This window comes from Phodopus roborovskii, unplaced genomic scaffold, assembly GCF_943737965.1.
Source record: "Phodopus roborovskii unplaced genomic scaffold, PHOROB, whole genome shotgun sequence".
Lineage (NCBI taxonomy): Eukaryota > Metazoa > Chordata > Mammalia > Rodentia > Cricetidae > Phodopus > Phodopus roborovskii.
The window spans coordinates 41,979,363-42,000,876 of NW_026126433.1; the positions used below are offsets into that span (position 1 = coordinate 41,979,363).

Below are 21,514 nucleotides of genomic sequence, written 5' to 3' on the forward strand. Positions count from 1 at the left end.
AACAGCCTTCTAAAAGTGGCAGCCCATCCATAAGCACAGAGTAAAATAATAAAGGCTTTTGTCTCTTAACCCATGTTCTTGTCACTGATGTTGCAGAAGTGTGTTTATAGAGGCTGAGTGAGAGCAAAGAGGAGGGACTCTGCATTCAACCAGCACTGTTGAAAAACGGGAATGCCTTGTGTTCGACCCTCTCTTTTCCTGGGTGGCTTACTGAAGCTTTAGAACCCTTGAGGAACAAGTAGGCCCAGCCCCCTGAGCTGGAAGGGATGTTGTTAGGCAACCAGGAAATGCGATTGTCATTTAGAGATGGGCTGGGTATCGAGACTGCATGATTGGCAGATAAGAAAAGCACAGCACATATCAACATTTAGATGGAATAGCTTGGAAAACAAGATGCCACCATGAGGTTTTAAGCTGGGGTGGGGTGCAAATGCATTTTTCAGTGTAGGAAGGGCTTCTGGAGCCCCTGTGTTATATATTGGAGGGAGTGCAGGGGGGAGTCTCTATATCTCCATAAGTGGAGAAGCATCCTATGCCTCCATTATTAGTTATTGTAGAAATGAGTGCAAAGCTACCTGCTGTAGCCTCAGTCCTTGAGATAGAATCAAGTCCAACAATCAGGATTCTTCTACCAGTCAGTCAGCACCCACGGCTTTCTGTGCAAACTCTGCAGGCAGCCGGAGAGTGAACAAATAAGGGACAGCTTATTTATTTCATCCACACCCAAGCTTCTGCCCAGTTGCGTTCTGATTTACTATTCACCCTCCTCTCTCCCAACACCAGAGTTTCTCTTCAAGCTCATGTCTGTTCCTGACCTGGAATCTCACTGTAGACAAATAGGATATCACTCACTGAAGAGTTCTCTCATTTCCTCCTACCCCAGGCCCATTCTCCTGACACCCCACCCCATCCCTTCCCACTTTGGTCCACTCCCTCCCTCCCTCCCTCTGATCACTCAATCTGACCCTCACTCTCACTCTTCTTCCCCCACACCACTCCACCCAGCCTTGTCCCTCCCTGACTCACCTCAGGTCCCATTGTCACAAACAAAAATTTCAGCATAACCCTCTCCAACCGGTTTGGCTTAGGTGTGCAGCTTTCCATGGGGACTGAGACCAGTTTAAGTGGATGCTTGGACACATGCAGATAATACCCACATGGACATGGACAGAGGCAGTCCCATGTATATTAGTGACACACAGATGCACCCAAAGGAATGCGTGCTGGTGAGATGTAATTTGTTTTATATATATATATATACACACACACACACATATATATGTCTTCTCCTGATTGAGGGGCCCTTCAGGGCAGGGATCATGTATCCTGTGTCTCTGTTACCTCCCTTGAGCCTGACACAGTGATTTTCATTAAGTGTCTGTTGAATGAATGTGCACCTGCAGTCATGCACAGTAATGCCACACAGACAAATGCATGAGCTAAGGATGCCATCTATCATGGCTTGAATTGTCCCCATTCTTAGAGCTCAGAATGTAGGTGGGAGGAAGGTAGGTAGTGAGGCATGAGGGGAATGGGGAGTCAATGTTGAAGAAAGAATTGAGCTCTGGATATAGGTCTTGAAAGGCTTTCATAACCATTATTTTAGAATTGCCCTTGACCTGAAATATGGCTTCCCTGGGACTTGTCGCAGAAAAGGATAGAAAAGTCTGAGTATAAAGAATATTCCTCGGGAGTGTGATCCACATGAGATGTTCTAAGACTAAGGGACTAAGGGAACAGAGAGGACTTGAAGTTAAATGCTTGTTAGATGAAGAAAAGTAAAAAATCGCTACCTCGGTTACAGGCATGGATGGCTGCCTTATTCTCTCTGGCCAGTGGCACCTGCAACCCCCATTTTAAGGTTGTTTGCTAGGGCCCGACCATATCCATAAAGACATGGGTGTGTTCATTACCTTAATTCTACCTCAGAGAAGTTCCCTTCAGTGTTACCTATGACTAAAGTTGGGGTCCGGCCATCCAGGGCCTCACAGATATTCTGCCTGGTAGCACTTTGAGGGGAAGAGTACATTGTGGATGGAAATGCCAAAGCAGACTGGGTACTGGATTTGTGATCTAGCTGCTTTCCCATCCCCATGCCTCAGTTTCTCCTGTGATTTCCCGTAGCTAGAGGGATGAATCCGTGGGAAGGAAAGAACTCCTGAAAGCATGTGATAGGATCCAAAGTGTGATAATTATAATTATAACACAGGATGCTCCCCCTCCCATCCCCCTGGCCCTACCCCACCCCTGCCACACTGGATCTCAAAGCAGCATCGGGGTGGGGCTGTTCCCCTGGCATAGGTGGGACCTGAGCCTGAAGAGGGGAAGGGGTTTGCCAAGGCGGAGGTGGAGAGAAATTAAGGAGAGTTGGCATCCAGCCTGACCCATGAATCTGCCTCTGACCCGCAGTAAATAGCCCTCAAGGAAGAGGTCACTATTATAACCACTGCTGAGATGTGGGATCCAGAGAGGGGTCTACGGACAGTGTTAGAGGCTAGATTACAACCCAGGTTTGGGATGGTAACATGATCATTTGAGATCTCTGCCTACTGACCCTTCCTCCCATCTTCTCCAAACTGACATTGGTTCATTAAAAAAAAAAAAAAAAAAAAAAAAGCACTTAGTGCACTCAGTTCCCATTAGGGGTTGTGAACTGCCCTAGCTTGGTTGACTGGACAAAATTATAAAACAAGCCCAACTTTCAAGCACTTCACAGAGGACAGCTGCTATCCTTTCCCTCAGCTTAACAAGTTTACTGAATCTCTGTCATGCAACAGGCCTCAATCAATGGCTCTTGAATCAAAGCTTACAATTTAGTTAAGAAGATAAGATGTGCACAAATTATGAGTGCACAAGCTATAATAAAGAGACTAGCAAGAACAGAGGAAGAAGAGAAGAAAGGTTAATTCCAAGTAGGAGGAGCTGAGAAGGCTTCTTGGGAGATGTGGCCTTTGAGGTCCATTTTGAGAGATGAGCAAGATTGACAAGTAAGGGGACTGAGGAAGTAGCTCCGTGGTAGAGAGCTTGTATGCACATAGCGCTGGCTCTAGGCCTCCACCTAGAAAACAAACAACAAACAAAAACCCTGAACAGGTACAGTTGGCGAAACAGTGATGGAAAACCGTCTGTATCAATAACCTCCACCATTACTGATACTTCATTCTTCCTTTCTGTGTTTCTGGACATGAGATCTATGTAACTTCTATATTTTCTTTTCCCGAGTATTTCTCCACATGTATGTGCCTTTTGAAAATTATTGATGTTGTTGCTGTTTAAGGTAGATCCTCATATAGCCCGGGATAACCCAGAATTCTATGTAGCCAAACTGTCTTAGAAATCTTGATGCTCCTGCCTTCACCTCCCAAGAGCTGGAACCACAGATATGCACTAGCATGTCTGGCTTTTACCTGTCTTTGAAATTGCAGTCTGCCTCTGTCTTTCAGGGCCTTGATATGTACCTCTTCTTCTGGTTCCCCAGCTGTCACTGGGTGGTTACTTTTATCCACCTAAATTGGAAATGTGTGATCAGATGAGTGTAAGTGTTGTAAGGATGCAAGGATAGAGTGAAATCAATATCGTCCTTGCAAAGTCCAGGCTCGTCATCCTCCCCATGACCATAGAGAAGAAAGAAAGCCCCTCCCTAGGCTGTGCTAATGCACTTTTAAAACTCCTGATCAGGTATCAAGTTGTGGAGAGAGAGTTCTGAGAGGAAAACCAGGAATCCACAGGGCCAATTCCCTGGTCAGTCCCTCTGCCTCTCCTGTGCAGGGATGGACCAGAGGAAAGCAGTCAAGTTCTTTCCCAGGAGGTCTCTGAACTAGCTTTCTGCTTCAAGGCAAACTTGACTGTCCTCTAGTAAGTCCCTCCACCCATTTAGGCCTTCGGAACGATGAGGTAGGGACCGCCTCAGTTCTCTGATTCTGCAGCACCAAAGCTGGGCCCTTTAGGAGTTTGAGGAACTTGTCAAGAACCCCAGGAAACAGCTGAGCTGGCTGTCATATGAGAGGGGTTCGTTCCTTTTCACACACATCTGGTGCTTCCCTCTCTAAGACACCCAGGGCCCTGTCATCGCCCCGTCCATTCCCTCACAGGTAAAAACCCCTGTTGCAAATGAGATCCCACTGCCCGCACCCAGATCTTCCCTTCTCCCCTCCCTCCCTGGCGCCCATTAGCTAGCCCAGGCCGTGGGGGCGGTGGCTGCTGAGTCTCCTCTCTGTGCCAGGCCCGGCCCCCGGAGACGCACCTGTTCTGACCTGCTTAGCAGGTTCCCAGGTTTCTGCCTTCGTTGTTGGCCACGGCGTGGGAAGCAGCTCTGGGGGAGCTCAGGGCTCCCGATCACGGCTTCTTGGGGGTAGCCACGGCTGGGTGGGTAGAACTGGGGCCTGGGTCTCCTAGTGGAGACCAAGTGGGGCAGACAGGTACGTCAGTGTCTGGAGACTCCTGACTTCCTGCCTTCTGGGTCAGAGCTTTACCCAGCTCCAGAACCGGCTCCCAGGGAGAACTCGGTGGAACTTCAGAGTCACTAGGCAGGTCTGCCTTTCAGCCAATGCCCCTGTCCCTGGGAGCCGAGATGTGGGGCCCTGAAGCCTGGCTGCTGCTGCTGTTCCTGGCGTCGCTTACAGGTAGGACTTGCCTGAACCATCAGGACTCTTGCTTCTGAGCCCTGCCTGGCAGAGACAGGCACACAAATACACACACAAATACATACATACATACACACACACACACACACACACACACACACACAAATGCAAACTCACACACGAACCTACCACATATTCAAACATTCCCTTTCCTTGGACTCTGAACAAAGAAGACCATCTCTTTCTCCTGTTCATTCCACTTGCCATCAGTGCCCTCAGAAGAACCAATGCAGCTCTTTCTTCTAAAGTCCCCTCTCTGCCCCAAGGCCAAGCCCCTAATGTCTGTAGTCCCTAACTACCTCTGCTTCACACACACACACACACACACACACACACACACACACACACACACACAACGCAGGTGGGCTGAAAAGTGGAACCCAAAGACCCTGCTCATCCCAGGGCTTTTTGAAGGCCTTGTGGCCTACCCACTCGGCTTCAGAACTGCCTCAGTGTTCACAAGGAGCAGGAAACCTGGTGCCTGGAGAATGGGTGGGCATTTCTGCCTCCTTCTTCTCTCATGATAATATTCTGAGCAGCTCCTTGAGGGATTACAGGGAAGCCAAGACAGTCCTCTCACCCTAGACCCTTTCCTTCCCTGGCATACACACTAATAGGTGGAGAATAATCCTATGTGTTTCCTACACGATTAGGGGGAGGTTAGAAGGTAAAGGGCCTTCTAGCTGGAATATGACCCATTTATTTATTTATTTATTTATTTATTTATTTATTTATTATCGCTCCACTTCCTCTGTTGGATGCCTATACAATACTTATACTTTCTGCCTGCCTAATATATTCAGAACATATATAAATCATCAGAGTGCATCATTTTCAGGGCGAGAGGGAGAGAATATGCACACAAGGAGACCACAGTAGAATGCCATTGGCTGTTACTGGGGAATGAGTAACCGAAGACTCTTTTTCCTTAGTAAGTCAGGGCCCTGTCTGCACAGCCCAAGAAACAGTAGCAAGGGATAGTCAGTTGTCCAGCAGCACTGGGTGACTCTCTCTCCCAACCTCCAATCTCAGCTAAAGAGCAAGAGTCGAACCCCATGTAGTTGACGGAACTAACAGTATTCAAGGTTGTCCTTACTCTGGTCTTATAACAGAATAATGGTCCACTCTCTAATCTCGGAGTTCTAAATTCCAACCTCTGCCACTACCATCCAACCCCCAACCCCTACTCTTAATTCCCATCTTCCAGAAAGTCCTTTGCACTTGCTTAAACTGAGAGGGCGGGGCCTCCTGCTGGGCCAGGGAACCCAACAGACACTTTCCTATAGAATCTACCTGAAGAATGGAGTCATGCTGTCTCAGGACTTGAGTAGTATCAAAGAGATCACTACTCCAACTCTTTCATTTTACAGATAGGAAAACTGAGAGAAACAGATAGTCAGGCGAGATCTATAAGATTATTTTGTGTAAGAAGCAGAATCAGGGTTAGTGTCTTGGTCACCTGACTCCTTGTTGAAAAAAAAAAAAGAAAAAAGAATATCATAGTTGAGTGCTTATGGTACTTGATGTTGGCAAAACAATGGTAAAGCTACTATCCCTGCCTTCCTTTTCCATGATGCAAATTGTTCTTTCTAATAGAAGCCCAGAGAAGAGGGAAAGAACTCCTGGCTAGAAAATTACCCTAGACTTCACAGAGGTCTGAGAGAAGCTATGCCATGGAGAAAGGCTGACTCCAGGATTGCCCAGGAAGCTAGTAACTAATCGGATGTCACTGTACTTCTGCTGCCATGACCTGCACAGAGATGAAGGCTATCCCCAGTGATCCCTGGAAACTTGGACTCTGGGGTCACAGCCCAAGGGTTAGACAGCCCCATCCCCTTCATTCCGGCTCTCCTTTGTGTATGTGTAGGTGTCTCTCTAATGGCCCTAGAAACCTAGAATAATTTTTGTCTCCAAACACCCCTCAGGTTTGGAAATCAAGAGCCTTGGGTTGTGATCCCATTTCTTCCATTAATTTGTTAGGTATTTTGAACAGCTGAGCAACTGCTTCAGGAGACCGAGAAGTACTGGATGGTCTCTGCAGACCTTCTAGACTCTGAAATAGTAGGCCTCCATGATTGGTTGTCCAGCTTGAAGTGGGGTGTTTGTGGTGTTGGAAGAAGTGATCAGTCTCCCTGTGGCTGGCTGAAAGGACTCAAGGATACTACCTTCCTGGTTCAATTGCAAAGTGACACCTGCCCCTTAACTCCAGGGCCATTAGAGCACTGAGCCCTAGGGCCCTGCCCCACCCCTGACAGGGAGAGGAGCCCAGGCTTGGGAGGCACCTCCAACACCACAGCTCTTTGTTTCTCCTTAATGGGATGAGTTTCCGGGTGAGGTCTCATCCCTCCTCCTTCCCCCATCTTTTGCCTTGGGGCTGAGGGGCCTGAATCTGCAAACTTACTTTCCAATAGGATCCCAGTCTCTAGCTCTTCAGGTCCTGCAGGGCCTGGGAATAAGCTATTCTGTGAGTTCTAAATTCTCTTCCGAAGGTTAGGATCAACTTTCTGTTGAGATTAATTTCCTAGAAAGGGAGGGGCCCCATCCCTGCTTTTCTACTCCTGATGACAGAGGTGGGCAGGCCCTTTCCTGTAGGACCTACCCAAACCCAGAGAAGCCAGAAAGGGAGGTTTGCTTCCCTATCCGAATGTGGAGAACTAGGAGAATCCCAGGGAAGCCCTTGGCCCCAGTGACCCTGGTCTCATCCTAGTGTTTTGTGATGGTGCTTGAGGCTGGGGTGGAGAGACCCAAGTTTAGTGTGCACAGTGCCATTTTCTAGAGCATCATAACCTCAGAATCCAGGGATCCTCTGGCAAAGTGAATGGGTACCAGCCAGAGAGGAGCAAGCTCTGTAAGGAGAGAATAGCTGTGTAATCTGGTCTCCAAAACTTACACTGATCCAAAAGATGGGGCAAGGCAAGGATGGAGGCAGAAAGTGGGCAACCAAGTCAGGAGTACAGAGCCTAGAGGAGCTTTGGAGTCTACATCTGGGCACAGAATCTAAAGCAATTCAGTTTTAAATGGGGAGTCACCCACCTGCTTTCTGGAGGAGAATGGCAACACCATAACTCCATTCTTTCACTGGAACGGGCATCAACATGGTGCCTGTGGTCTGAGAGGAGCTGTTCCCATGGCTTTCTGTGCCACCCCCAGCATGCCTCTCTAAAAGTGTTCTGAAGGCTAAGTAAGGTTGGGGCTGTGATGTGGAATGAGGCAGAGCTAGCCGCAATGGAAGAGAGGGTAGGTAGAATGGGGGGGGGGCTAGATCTCAGGAGTTTGAGAGCAGTTGAATTCTAGGTCTCCCACCCACAGTGGTGACTCAGCAGGGCTCAGACTCTGGCTCCGGGGGGTTTAGGGGACTTATCTGTGCTGAGAGCTGTGTCTAAGGCAGAGTTGGCTGCCTCATGAACTGTCCTCCCTGTTGTTCTGTGGGTGGGCGCTTTGCCCAGCTTGGGAAGCTCTCCTTAAGCTGGAGGGCTTAGGAAAATTGGGGGGTAAATGAGGGAGATGGGTGAAGGCGGAGGGAAAGCTTTTGGTTTCCAAAGTTCCTCAATTCCAAGGCCAAGGTTATGAACAGAGGAAGGACCAAAATAGTTTTGCTTTGTTTATGTCACCTGTTCTGGGTGGATGGGGGTCTAGATGCTTCCCTCTCATGTCTTTTCTTACCTCAAACTAACACATCTATGGCAACCTTCTCTGGTGAAGCTGGTGAAGGGAGGCAAGAGTTAACAAAAAAGAATGAGACCCTAGACAGCTTGGACCCTCCCCCTAGCCCCAGGCAGCACCCCCCCCCCAGCTGCTTCCCACCAAACCTGCACCAGACAGCTCTTACCCCAGGCCTAGAGCCAGAGCTGGTTTTTCTGGTGGTAGCAAGAAGCAAAGCCCTGACAGAGATTCCCAGGGAAAAAAAAAAAGTCTCTGCTTGGGGGGCCAGAAGTACTGGGGGGCCCAGGGGTGTGGCCATAGGGGATAAAAAGGGTGGGAGTCTCTTTGTAGGAACCCAAAGAGCAAGAGAGGGAACCTTTGTTTTGTTTGTCAGGGAGTCTTGGTGGCAATTTCCCATCACCTGGAGGAACAGTGACCTCATCTCTGGTTACCTCCACCTTGTGCCTGAGATGAATCTGCCCTGAAGTCTTGGGGTGAGATGGTGAGGGATGCCAGGGGCAACATTAGAATGGGCAGAAGCCCAGAGCTACACACTGACCAAAAGCAGCTGAGCCAAACATACTGAAGCCAAGATAAACGATATGAAAATATTTACTATGTGTGTGGAGTTCCACAGGATGGGAATGTGGACTGTGTGTTCAGAGGGTGCATGCATATATGTTTCATATGCTAACACATAGTTCTCCCCTCTGGGTATAGAAAAGTTAGCATGTATATTTCCCCTGAAGAGAGATGTGAACACATATGTGTATGAAGTTCTTGCAAGAAAATAGCTTCTTACGCACATGAACTAGAAAAACTGGCCTAGCCCTCATCCAAAGATACCAAGCATTCAGACACAGAAGACTCAGCAGTTACTGATTTTGTGTCACATAAACATCTCTAGGGGAACCCCATGTGTGTATACCCTTTTATGGACCAGCAGAAGATGCCAATGGAGAAGAGTCCCTCAAAAGAAAAGATGTTGCTCTCAAATATGTTGCTATGGCTGAGTACCTGCAAGGGTCAGCCTCAGTCTCCCCTTTTGAGCTCAGAGGCCAAGTCTTACACAAAAAGGAAAGTTGGATCCAACGAACAGAGTAGGGTGTAGCCAGCTAGCCCAAGCCAGGAATGGAGGACCTGTCTGGGAGCGGGCGGGGTACACAAAGGGCAGGGCCCCAAAGAGGCCTGAGGGGGCCTGGCCAGGGGTGGGGGAGGCTGAGGGCAGGGATCCCGTCTGGCCAGTTGGGCCTGTTCTCTCCCTTGCGCAAGGTAGTGGTGGCTGTGGCTAGGCCTGCTGCTGTGTGGCAGCTTCTGAGTCACTAAGGCTCCTGACCAGCGTCCTGTCCTGGTGCTCCTTGAGAGGAGAGGTGGGGAGAGGTGGAAGGAGGAGGAGGAGAGCCCTAGAAGCTAGAGGCCACCAGCCTCAGCAAACAACGTGCAGCAGTAGAAGGGTCTGTGGGCTTGGCCTGGCCTGGCTACTACATGCCCATATGGTGACCTCACCAGGCAGGCGGTGTGTCTCCTTCAGTCTGGTGACATCATCGTGCTGACGCCAGGCAGGCACTGGGTGGGGGAGAGGAGGAGACAATCCTGGCCTGCCCTGGCTTGGAAGCCTGGGTTCCTGGGTCCATTTAGCCCAGGACAAGGATACTTGGGCCCAAGTTCTCTTAACTCATCTCTTTTGAACTGAAGGCCATTGGAAGTGGGGGGTGCCTCAGCCTGAGATACCTCCACTAAACAGTAGCTTTAGGTTTTGTAGGGACAATTCCAAATTCCTGTTGTACTGGGTTCCTCAGTCTGCAAAACTGGGGCTTGTGCCTTCAGGATGAGGACCTTGGACTCACAGGTTAGGGGCATTGAGGATGGAGACTCAGGCATGTAATGGGTACCCATGTCTTACTGTGCCCTAAGGAGGTATTTGGGGGGTATAGAATATGGGTGATTCATAGGCGGGGTGGGGGCCAGTGTAGGGATAAGGATAGAAATATATAGTCTTGAGATATGGCAGTTAAGAGCACTTGTTTTTGCAGAGGACCTGGGTTCAATTCTCAGCACACATGGTAGTTAACAGCCACCTGTAACTCCAGTTCTAAGACATCTGATGCCCTCTTCTAACCTACATGGGCACCAAGCACATAGTATACATGTATACATGTATATGCAATCAAAACATTAATACACATATAATAAAAATAAAGAAATAAGTAAAATCTAAGAATGGAAATGTGGAATGTGACAGCGTCACAGAAATAATCTTTGGAGGGATTGTCTCGTCTCTCCTAGTGGGGCAGGGCTTGGGGTCTCCATAACCTGCATCCACATTATTGTGACTTAAATCTAGATTAGAGTTTTGTAGCACAGCAAGCTGAAGAGCCCATATCTTACCCCACCCCAGCCTTCTTTGACAGCCTTACTCCCTTTAGTGCTAGGAGGAGGTGCCTGGGAGGGGTGCAAGTGGTTAGCTGGACTCCCAGGCTGGGCTGGGTGGGACCAATGTCAGCTTAGGCAGGTCAGAGCCCTGGTATCTGGCCCTGCAGGTCTGTCCCGTCCAGTCTGGGGCCCTCCCAACCCCCAGCAGCAACATCCTTCTCTCTGCTCCTCCTATCAGGGCCACAAGACCCATTCATTTGTTTTACTGGAACCCTCACTGCAGGTCTGCCCATCTCCATCCCCTTCTTTTGTCTCATCCAGAGAGGCTTCCTTTGGCAGTGAACCCAGACAGTGAACCCTGACTCCAAGGTTGCCATGCCAACACTTTCTCTGTCTAGACCAACTAAGGGACTGCACATTCCCCTTGATTCTACTTTCTTCCTGCTGTCCACCTCTTGCATGCATCTGCTTACTCATCTGTATATTCTTTTTGGTTTTGAGGGATGGGGATTGAGACATTGTCTCCCTCATGCCCAGGATGGCCTTGAACCCAAGATCTTCTTGCTTGAGCCTCCCCTAGTGTTGGAATTAGGCCTTGCTTCATTCATTCATTCATTCATTCATTCATTCATTCAATAAGCATTCATCAAGGTCCAATTACATGACAGGAAGAAGGCAACATACCACAGACTGAACATGAAACCAGAACCCATGTTTTTGCTATGTGATACATGACCCTATTTTGACTCTTATGGAGCTCAATGCCTTGGGGAAGGAAAACAAGAAAATAAAAAGCCTGATCTATAGGTTAAAGGGCCATGATTGGGTTAAAGCAGGGCGCTGGGGAAGCACAGGGCAGGGCACCCAAGAAGCTGCTTGAGGTGGGGGAAGGGAGGGAGGACTCAGGAGGAAATGATGCCTAAGCAGAGTCTTAAGGCATGAGTAGGAGTTCTCCAGACAGCGATGAGTAGGAGCAACCAGACACAGGGAGGAGAGCATTCCAGGCAGGGGTATAGTGTAAGCAAAGGTGACAGACAACGGGGTGTGTGGGGTACTGGTTAGAGGCAGGGATTAGAAACAGTTGGATGTTCTAAGTTGGAGTCCTTGCCATCCCAGAGTGCTCTTCTGCCTTGGCCCAGCTTGTGGCCCTGGATTTTGTTTATTTTTTCATAACCATAAGCATTCCCAGGTCCAACCTCTTTTGTAAGTTACTCATTGCAGATATCCAGTTATCTTTGAGTCTTTCCTGTTGCTCACCTCTCTCCAAGGAGGTGACCAAGTCCCCACCAAACATTCCCTTTTATCTGCCCAGTACCACCTTGCCAGGGATGCAGCTATGGCCTCATGGTATCTGCCTCAGTCTCTTTCTGTGACCTGTTTTCTGGTCAGACTGCATGTCGTCACCTGCTTCATGCCACTTGCTGCCTAGAGAGGCTTTGTTGACTCTATTTCCTCTTGACTAAAGTTTAATTCCTTTTCCTGGCATGGCAGTCTTGGGCTACTTGGACCCACCCTACCCCAGCTATATTTTCCACTGCTGCTCAACACACTTACACCCTCCCTTAGGTTGGGTCTTCTCTTTGCTTCCTGAACCAACAGCCAGCCTCTCCATTTCTTAGTGTTTGCTTACCTTGCTCCTATATCTACAATGCCTTTCTAGGCCTCCTGATCCCACCCAACTCATACATGAAGTCCTCCTTCTGACTCCCACATGCTTCAAACAACCCACAACTAACACTAAATCACCAAACACTAAATCAGAAAGCACCATTACAAGTCAGGTGTGGTGGTGCATCCAGTAATCCAAGCACTCTGAAGGCTGACAAAGGAGACTAGTGAGTTTGAAGCCAGCCTGAAAGGCTACATAGTTAGACCCTGTCTTAAAAAGAAAGAAGAGGAGGAGGAGAAGGAGAGAGAGAGAGAGAGCGAGAGAGAGAGAGAGAGAGAGAGAGAAATTGTCATTGCATGATTCCATACCTATCTGTTAGTACATAGATGACAGATGGATGGATGGATGGATGGATGTCTACCATTTGTATTTCTTCCTCCTAAACTGACCTTGGGTTCCATGAGGGCAAGAAATGGATCTTTATTTGCCAATAAGGTTATGCAATGGACGTATCTAACTTCCAAATTTCCAAATGCTTTGTACAATCTTTCATCAACTACCAAAACACTAGTCCTTCATCCCTGGTCGTCTGATTTTTGGCTCAACATTCTGACACAATTGCTCTGTGCCTGCCCTGACCTCATCTCTCCAGGCCCCTGACCTGGGGGCTCTTTCTGTCTTCAGTGACTTGCTGGTTCCTGCCCCTAAACCTCAGCTCATGCCATTCCTCCCACATGGAATACCTCCTTCTCTCTGGGAATCCAGGTCTCTCATCTTCAAGCCATGTGAAAAATGTTCCCAAGGGCCTGTCAGGATGGACCTTATCCTCCCAAAATGCCTCACTCCAGGCACCAAACGTCTGAACCTTTTTAGTTGCTCTTCACCATTCTTTTCAAAAGCATTCACTTTTACTTTTACCCTGCTTGGTAGGTTGAGTCTCCTGTGAAATTTGTCCTTGGTTTTCTGGTTCTATGTGCAGAGATTTCATTTCCCGAAAGGTTGTGAGCTCCTGGAGGGCTGGAGCTAAGTCTCTGGTCCTGTTACAGTTTCTTTGCTCAAATAGAATCCTAGGCTGCAAGAGGGTGAGTCTTCCATAAATCATCTGTGTGGCCTTAGGCAAGCCACTTCCCTCTGGATCTCAGTTTCCTCCTCTGTTAAATGGCGATAATAACGCCTACCTCTTGGGAATGTTGTGTGGATCTAATGAGGTAATGGATTGAATGCGCTTTGCAAGCACAAACCGCTCCAGGAGTTCCGGTTGCCTTTGCTGTCGTTATCACTTTGTGTTCCCTTGGTCCTGGTTGTCCCTCTCATCCTAACTGCTTCTGTCTGCCCCCTGCAGGCCGATGCCCGGCGGGTGAGCTGGAGACCTCCGACTTAGTGACTGTGGTGTTGGGCCAGGACGCAAAATTGCCCTGTTTCTACCGAGGGGATCCGGATGAGCAGGTGGGGCAAGTGGCATGGGCTCGGGTGGACCCAAACGAGGGTACCCGGGAGCTGGCCTTACTGCACTCCAAATACGGGCTTCATGTGAGTCCCGCCTATGAGGACCGCGTGGAGCAACCACCGCCCCCACGAGACCCTCTGGACGGCTCTGTGCTCCTGCGCAACGCTGTGCAAGCAGATGAGGGCGAGTACGAGTGCAGAGTCAGCACCTTCCCAGCCGGCAGCTTCCAGGCACGAATGCGGCTCCGTGTTCTGGGTAAGTAGGGCCAGCTGGGCATCACCAGGATTCGTGGGTGAGTGGGTGGCGGCAGCACAAGACTGAAGAGAACCATGAAGCAGAGGCAGAATAGGCAGATATAAAAGATAAGGATCGGGGTTGGAGAGATAGCTCAGTGGTTAAAAACACCAGCTGGTCTTCCAGAAGTTCATTTCCCATAAACCACAGACAGGATGGCTCACAGCCATCTGAAATGAGATCTAGTGCCCTTTTCTGACCTGCTTGGACACATGCAGACAGAATAATGTATACACAATAAAGAAACAAATCTTAAACAAACAAACAACAAACAAAACCAAATAAAGGGAGGCAGAGGCAGGAAGATCTCTGTGAGTTCGAGGCCACCCAGGTCTACAGAGCTAGGTCCTCGACAGGCTCCAAAGCAACACATAGAAACCCTGTCTTGAAAAACAAAAATAAGTAAGTAAGTAAGTGATAAGGCCCTGTAGGGGTGAGGGAGGATTAACTGCCCCTTCCCACACAATCCATAAATTCTCTCCAAAAGCACTGGGGAATAATACATATTTTAGAAAGCTTGTTCTTCTGATAGCCCAAATCTCACTCTGTGCAGTAAGTGCTCACTTCTGGAGCAGTATAGCACGGGCTTGTTCTTCTGAACAGTTTTTCAGAGTGGAGAACCTTTGCCAGACTCCACTTAAATCCCCTTTTCCAAGCTTCACTTAACCGATTCTACGAAAGACACCAACACAAAGCAAAGCCTCCTTCACCACCCTAGGCTCTATGGTTTTAAAATGTGGGAGTCCCAAATGTGGATGTGGTCCCAGCTGTGATGTGATTATCTGTGAGCAAGGGGGTTAATACAGTCCTTGACTGGGCCTTCAGTGAGTGCGGTCTAAGGTTACATTCCAAGACCATGGGCAATGGTCAAGTTCTCTTTTCAGTTTTGTGCTTTGGGCCATTTTGAAGCTAGAAATAAAAGCCTTCCTGGTTTTGCTTTGGGTGGAAGTTAGTAACATAAGTCTTGGGGAGGAGGGGACCTGAGTGTAAAAAAAAAAAAAAAGCTGGGCATAGTGATACATATCTATAATTACACTGCTCCAGAAAACTGAGTCAGGAGGATGGAAAATTTAAGGTCAACACACACACCTCAAAACAAATTCTGTAACTCTAGGCTTTGTCACTTAAGAGCTGAAGACCTGGAACAAATCACTGACCCTCCCTGAGCTTTGTTTTTTCTCATCTGAAGAATAGGCATAATAATACCCACCTCATTAGTTTGTTGGCAGAATTAAATGAGATAATGTATGCAAGGTATTTAGCATAATAGTTGACACATAGTAAGTAGTGGTTATTATTGTTATTATTACATAGATAGTATCCAATTAATTCTAAAATTATTTTTATTTTTTTTTTAAAAAATGACCTATTGGGCTGTGGTGGCACACGCCTTCAATCACTTGGGAGGCAGAAGCAGGCCGTTCTCAGGCAAATCTCTGTGCCTTTGAGGCTAGCCTGGTCTACAGAGTGAGTTCCAGGACAGCCAGAGCTGTAACAGAGGGAAACCCTGCCTCAAAAAACAAAACAAACAAACAAAAATTTACTTATGTACATTGTAAAAAATTCCAAGAGTGAAGAAAGATATAAAGACACTTGAAATTACAGCACTGATCTGGCACTTTTATTGGTAAGATAAAGAAAGGGGAGGAGGGCTGGAGAGATGGCTCAGTGGTTAAGAACACTAGCTGGTCTTCCAGAGGTACTAAGTTCAAATCTCAGGTGGCTCACAATCATCTGTAATGAGATTTGGTTCCCTCTTGTGGCTTGCAGGTTTACATGCAGACAGAACACAGTATACATAATGAATAAAATTTTAAAAAAAGAGTAAAGGGAACTGAAGTTTGCAACTGGGTAAGACTGACAGAGGCCTCCTGATAGCAACTGTGCAGCTCGTTCACACGCCCCTCCCCTCCCCCACCCACAGTGCCTCCCCTGCCTTCACTGAACCCTGGTCCACCACTAGAAGAGGGTCAGGGCCTGACGTTGGCAGCTTCTTGCACTGCTGAGGGCAGCCCAGCTCCCAGTGTGACCTGGGACACAGAGGTCAAAGGCACACAGTCCAGCCGCTCCTTCAAGCACTCCCGATCAGCTGCCGTCACTTCTGAGTTTCACCTGGTGCCTAGCCGAAGCATGAATGGGCAGCCACTGACCTGTGTGGTGTCTCACCCTGGCCTGCTCCAGGACCAGAGGATCACCCATACACTCCAAGTGGCCTGTGAGTATTGGGATGTATGGGTAAGATGTCCCTAAGTTCTGAAAATAGTGCTAAGACACTATGACCTGAACCTGAATCTTGGGGTTCACAGTCTAATCAATCCTAAGGCAGCAGGGAAAATCACTGTGGTCTCTGTGAGCTTGTGTTTGTTTGTTTCTTTGCTTGGTGTTTGTTTGGTTTGGTTTTGTTTTGAAACAAGGTTTATCTGTGTAGTCCTGGAATTGACTTTGAAGACCAGGCTGGCCTCAAACTCACAGGGATCCACCTGCCTCTGCTTCCTGAGTGCTGGGATTAAAGGCATGTGCCACCGCTGCCTGGCATCTTTGTGAGCTTTATAGAAGAGACTGTCTTATGTTTACAGAGTTGATAGGAGAATAAAATATAAATATGGAACTGAAGGTGTTTGCAAAGTACACAATTTAAGATTTGGAGACAAACTTGGGACAAGCCCCCATTCTGCTATTTACCAACGGTTTCTAAATCTTGTTAGATGTCATTTTCTTCACCAGCAAATGAGTGTAATTATACCAACAACTTTTCAGGGTTTCAATGGAATTAGCATTCATAAATGCAAAGTATCTCACAGATTTTAAATCCTACAAGGGTTCAGTAAATGATAGTGTGTTCCTAGCATTAGACTTCAAACTCAGATTACACCATCATTTGGAACAAAGTAGGAAATCAAGCCAGGAGGAGGTGGTGTGTGCCTTTAATCCCAGCATTAGGGAGGCAGAGGCAGGAAGATCTCTGTGAGTTCAAGGCCAGCCTGGTCTACAGAATGAGTTCCAGAACATGGTCCAAAGCTACAGAGAAACCCTGTCTTGAAAAACCAGTTAGCCAACCAACCAACAAACAAACAAAGTGGGAAATCAACAAATGTTTGTTAGGAAAACAAACAAACTGGCGGGTTGTTAGGCATTTACTGAGCACCTGCTCTGTGAATAGCACTATGCTAGTGTCATAGGAGATTCAGAAAGATTGTGAAATTCCATTACCCCAAGGGACTTGCTGGCTCAGGGCATCTGAGCTTGGGGGGGGGGGCAATGTGGTCAGGAGCTGTGGGTGAGGGTAGAGGGAGGCTGTTCTAGCAGGGCCAGAGGGTCTTCAAAGAACCATGGATTAAGACATCTTCCCGTCTTCCTCCTCCCTCCTCCCTCCTCCAGTCCTTGCAGAGGCCTCTGTGAGGGGCCTTGAGGACCAAAACTTATGGCATGTTGGCCGAGAAGGAGCTACACTCAAATGCCTGAGTGAAGGACAACCCCCTCCCTCATACAACTGGACAAGGTAAGGGCCTATTCCTGGAGAAAGTCCTACTTTGGGACTAGGATCCTTTCCTTTTCAGAGCCAGGATGAACTTGTTAGGAGCTAGGACCACATATTCTGAACACTAGATAAGTTGGAGCATATGTTCAGACCAATATAAAAATATGCATAGTCAGCAAATATTACTGGCTGGCTTGTTCAAGGGAATGTGTAGTTACCATAGAGGATATGATGTGGATATCTTCTTGGATTTTTTTCTTTTTAACTAACTTTAAACTATATTAAACATTAATCTTGTATGTATTTATGAATGCTGAAAATGTGTGAGACAAAGACAGCTGACTATAACTGTTATTGTACCAACACTCCTTATAACCATCCTGTCAGCACCTCAGAAACAATCACCCCCTCCCACGAGCTCCTGCAAAGTCCTTGCCTTCCCCCCCCCCCAGAGAATTGGAAAGGGGTAGGATACCCATGTATGTGAGTCCATGGTAGGCATGTTCTTACCTGTGAACGTACATGTGGCCTTGTGCCTGGGGCTAGGGTACTCCACCATGCAATATCATAGGTGTTGGAGCACGCAGTCACAGTTTCCAAGTACCTCTGAGCCCGGCTAGGAGCGGAGTGTCCTGTTGTGTGGACTTTGTAGCAATGTATACCTGTTACCTGGTGCTGGATGACGTGATGCCCGTGGGAGCATGTGGGATGGCACGCGTGTGGATCTTCCCCAAGTGTGTGTGGGGGTGCCCGGGTCAGGCTGGGCATCGGGGAGAAAGGGCCTCTGCCTAGACCTGTCTAGGGTAGGGAGGGGCACCGTGGGAACAGCCTGAGGCTCTGGGTGACGTCATGGGGGAGGGGGATGAAGAGCTGCCTGGGCACGTTGGGTGGTGGCAGCCTTAGCCTGCCCCAGTCAGCACCCTTCAGCTTCCTTGTTCTTCAGGCTGGATGGACCTCTGCCTAGTGGGGTGCGAGTGAAAGGGGATACTCTGGGCTTTCCCGCACTGACTACGGAGCACAGTGGCATCTATGTCTGCCACGTCAGCAATGAACTTTCTTCGAGGGATTCTCAGGTCACCGTGGAAGTTCTTGGTAAGCACAGTGGTTGGGGACCAAAGATGGGGATGCTGAATCCTGAGCTGGGGGTGGGCAACAGGAAGCAAGACAAGAGAAATGGGAAAGAATGTTTTGGGGGGGGGTGATGGGTCATATATTTTGGAGAGGATTAAGCTGAGTGGGGTAGCTGTGGATGTATTCTGTGAGGATAACATTTGGGTAGCAATGGGGCCTGTGGTGGATCCAGAAAGGATCTGGGCACACGCCTCAGACATTGGCCTGTCTCCAGCAGACCCTCAAGATCCAGGAAAACAAGTAGACCTAGTGTCGGCCTCAGTGGTGGTAGTGGGTGTGATTGCCGCACTCTTGTTCTGCCTTCTGGTGGTGGTGGTGGTACTCATGTCCCGATATCATCGACGAAAAGCACAGCAGATGACCCAGAAATAGTGAGTACTGGCTACCCCGAGCGGGTGGGACTGAGCTGAGAACAAAGAGGGATGAAGCAGGAGGTGAACCACAACAGAAGAGAAAGGAGACTAGGTAGCCTAATGACTGGACAGCTTGTCCACCAGGGATGGGAAAAGTCTTTTTAGGAAAGTGAGGAAAGCCTGGGACCTGGACCACAGCTGGATGGGGAGACATATGCCTGAGAGACACACAAATTCGTCTTCCCCAAGTATCATCTACTATGCATACTTTAGCACTATGTGGCACACCCATGCTTTCTAGCCACATTGACATCTGCAGCCACACGCTCAGTTGCAGGCATAGTTTGGCAATCGTACCCTCCAGCCATCGTACTCAGGCTCAGCCAGGCTAGACTTACCTTAGAAGGCTGTCACTGCTCTCAGTTACTGACAAGGGGATGTCTTTCCCAGCGAGGAGGAGCTGACTTTGACTAGGGAGAACTCCATCCGGAGGCTGCATTCCCATCATACAGACCCGAGGAGCCAGGTGTGTGATAAAGTTGGGTGCATGCGTGGGGCATGGGCACACAAGCTTGCTTGGCTCTGGGCACCTCTGTAAATAGGAGCATAGCCCTATCCCAAGTCTGGATGCTTACTCATAGCTGGAGCTGGGATCATAGCCTCAGCTGGGATATTATCTGGGGATGGATGCTTTGGGGCTGCTGGGACTCCTCTGTGCAAGTCCCTTTTAGCACTGGGTTGGGGGCTGCTCTAGGAATCCACCATCCGTGGTGGTGGTGATGGTTCCAGGGTGGGTTTGGGGGAGTCAGTGAGGGAAGATGATTGTGTCAGAGACACACGAACCTGTGGATTGGGGGAAAGGTGATCAGGGGGGAGGCTGGTGGAAGTTAGAGAGGTGAAGAGGCCAAGGGGAGGAGGCAGAGCTTTCTTCTAACTCCTCCCCTATGTCTGGGCCCCTGCAGCCGGAGGAGAGTGTAGGGCTGAGAGCGGAGGGCCACCCTGATAGTCTCAAGGACAACAGTAGCTGCTCTGTGATGGTGAGGCCCCCCCGGCCCCACCGGTGTCCCCAGCACTCTCCTCAGGCCCCTCTCCTAGCCCCAGATGTGGTGTGACAGCAGCCCCCTACACCAGTCCCTGCATCTTGTCCCTGGCTTACATGTGGTCCCCGCCCCCATATTTCTGCTGTACCTTTGTTCTCTGTCTCCCCATCCCTGTTCTTGCCCTCCCCACCCCAAAAATTCCAAGCCCCATGCCTCTGGGACAGCCATTATCCATGCTTTACCAGACCTCTGACCCCATCACAATCCAGCCCTACCCTACTGTATCTGCCTGTTTGATCTCCACTCCTGATTCATCCTCTGCCCTTGGTGTCCAGAGTGAAGAGCCAGAGGGCCGTAGCTACTCCACGTTGACCACAGTGAGAGAGATCGAAACACAGACTGAACTACTGTCGCCAGGCTCTGGGCGGACAGAAGAGGAGGATGATCAGGATGAAGGCATCAAACAGGCCATGAACCATTTTGTTCAGGAGAACGGGACCCTGAGGGCTAAACCCACAGGCAATGGCATCTACATCAACGGGCGAGGGCACCTGGTCTGACCCCGGCTGGCCTCCCTCCCCGGGCCTGGTTTCTTCTGCTTCCATGGGGGATTTCAACTCTTCTTAGGGGAACCCTCCTTAACAGGCCTGCATTTCTTTAGGAAGATACTTCCCACTCCACTGACCGCTCCACTTTTACCTCCAAACCTTCTGTTCATCAGGAGGATTCCACTGATTGAGTGCTTCCCACCATTGTGTGTGTGTGTGTGTGTGTGTGTGTGTGTGTGTGTGTATAAGAGAGAGAGCATTCTTGGTACTCCATTGTATGTGCATGGAGGGGTGACTGTCCATGGCATATAGTAAGCGTTGTGCCGTCATGTTAAGAGCCCATGTGAATGGTGTGTGTGCTGCTGGATTTGTGGCTGTGTGCAGAACTTTGCTTGGGCGTGGCCTGTAAGTAGTGTGCCTCATGTGTGACCTCTGCCTGCAGATGCAGGTATTTTCCTCAGACCCCAGAGCAGTATTAGTGATGCAGAGGTTGGAAGTGAGACGTGGAGACTGTGGGCCAGATCCAGGTGTGCGGGCACAGCTGGAATTAGAATCTGACCTCCAAAGTGGGGGAGCTGTGTTCCTGCCCTTTGGGAGCAAGTGTGGAGTGGACACCCAGGGGTCTACCAGAGGCTTGAACTGTTACAGAAAGCCCTCTGCCCTCTGGTGGCCTGCGGGCCTGCCTGCTGCATGGACATACATACCTTCTGTAAATTAACCCCCAAGGGAGCCGCCCGAGCTCTGCTCAGTCTCCCTTAATTCGAGAAAAAGAAACGTAACGAGCAAACAAAACCCTTTTTTGATTTATATGCATGCTTTTTACTGGAATTGTTTAATTGAGACCAGCCCACAAAGCATTCAACAAAACTGTTTAGCAGACCCCACAGCAGGGGCTACTCCCCATGGTTCTGGAAAGTTCTCCTCCTAGGGCACCTTCACCTAAAGAGGCTCTGAGG

General features: G+C 49.0%; 1 protein-coding gene and 1 long non-coding RNA gene across 5 annotated transcripts; one reads left to right on the forward strand and one right to left on the reverse strand.

Annotated features, from left to right (window-relative positions):
- Positions 1-3,012: 3,012 nt before the first annotated feature.
- LOC127223582 (uncharacterized) lies at positions 3,013-4,392 on the reverse strand. The gene is made up of 3 exons (XR_007834639.1): positions 4,244-4,392; positions 3,408-3,506; positions 3,013-3,058 (listed from the first exon to the last, which is right to left on the reverse strand). It is a non-coding gene; the product is annotated as an uncharacterized LOC127223582 (long non-coding RNA).
- Nectin4 (nectin cell adhesion molecule 4) lies at positions 4,290-20,809 on the forward strand. 4 transcript variants are annotated; one of them, XM_051186269.1, is made up of 9 exons: positions 4,291-4,622; positions 13,610-13,969; positions 15,933-16,223; positions 17,387-17,507; positions 18,430-18,578; positions 18,832-18,988; positions 19,421-19,496; positions 19,933-20,007; positions 20,346-20,809. In XM_051186269.1, exons 1-9 carry the CDS (start codon positions 4,547-4,549, stop codon positions 20,568-20,570), a joined length of 1,530 nt encoding a protein of 509 aa, XP_051042226.1. In that variant the 5' UTR covers positions 4,291-4,546; the 3' UTR covers positions 20,571-20,809. The 4 variants fall into 4 exon arrangements, with proteins under 4 accessions (XP_051042228.1, XP_051042226.1, XP_051042229.1 ...); XM_051186270.1 differs by having other exon boundaries at positions 4,296-4,622; positions 18,835-18,988; XM_051186271.1 differs by lacking the exon at positions 19,933-20,007 and having other exon boundaries at positions 4,290-4,622.
- Positions 20,810-21,514: the final 705 nt, after the last annotated feature.

Bases quoted from the DNA above. Each gene is read 5' to 3' on its own strand.
- Nectin4 (XM_051186269.1), top strand. From the start codon at position 4,547: ATGCCCCTGTCCCTGGGAGCCGAGATGTGGGGCCCTGAAGCCTGGCTG. The intron at 17,508-18,429 runs GTAAGGGCCTAT...CTTGTTCTTCAG, and splicing joins CCCTCATACAACTGGACAAG to GCTGGATGGACCTCTGCCTA. The intron at 19,497-19,932 runs GTGTGTGATAAA...GGGCCCCTGCAG, and splicing joins ATACAGACCCGAGGAGCCAG to CCGGAGGAGAGTGTAGGGCT.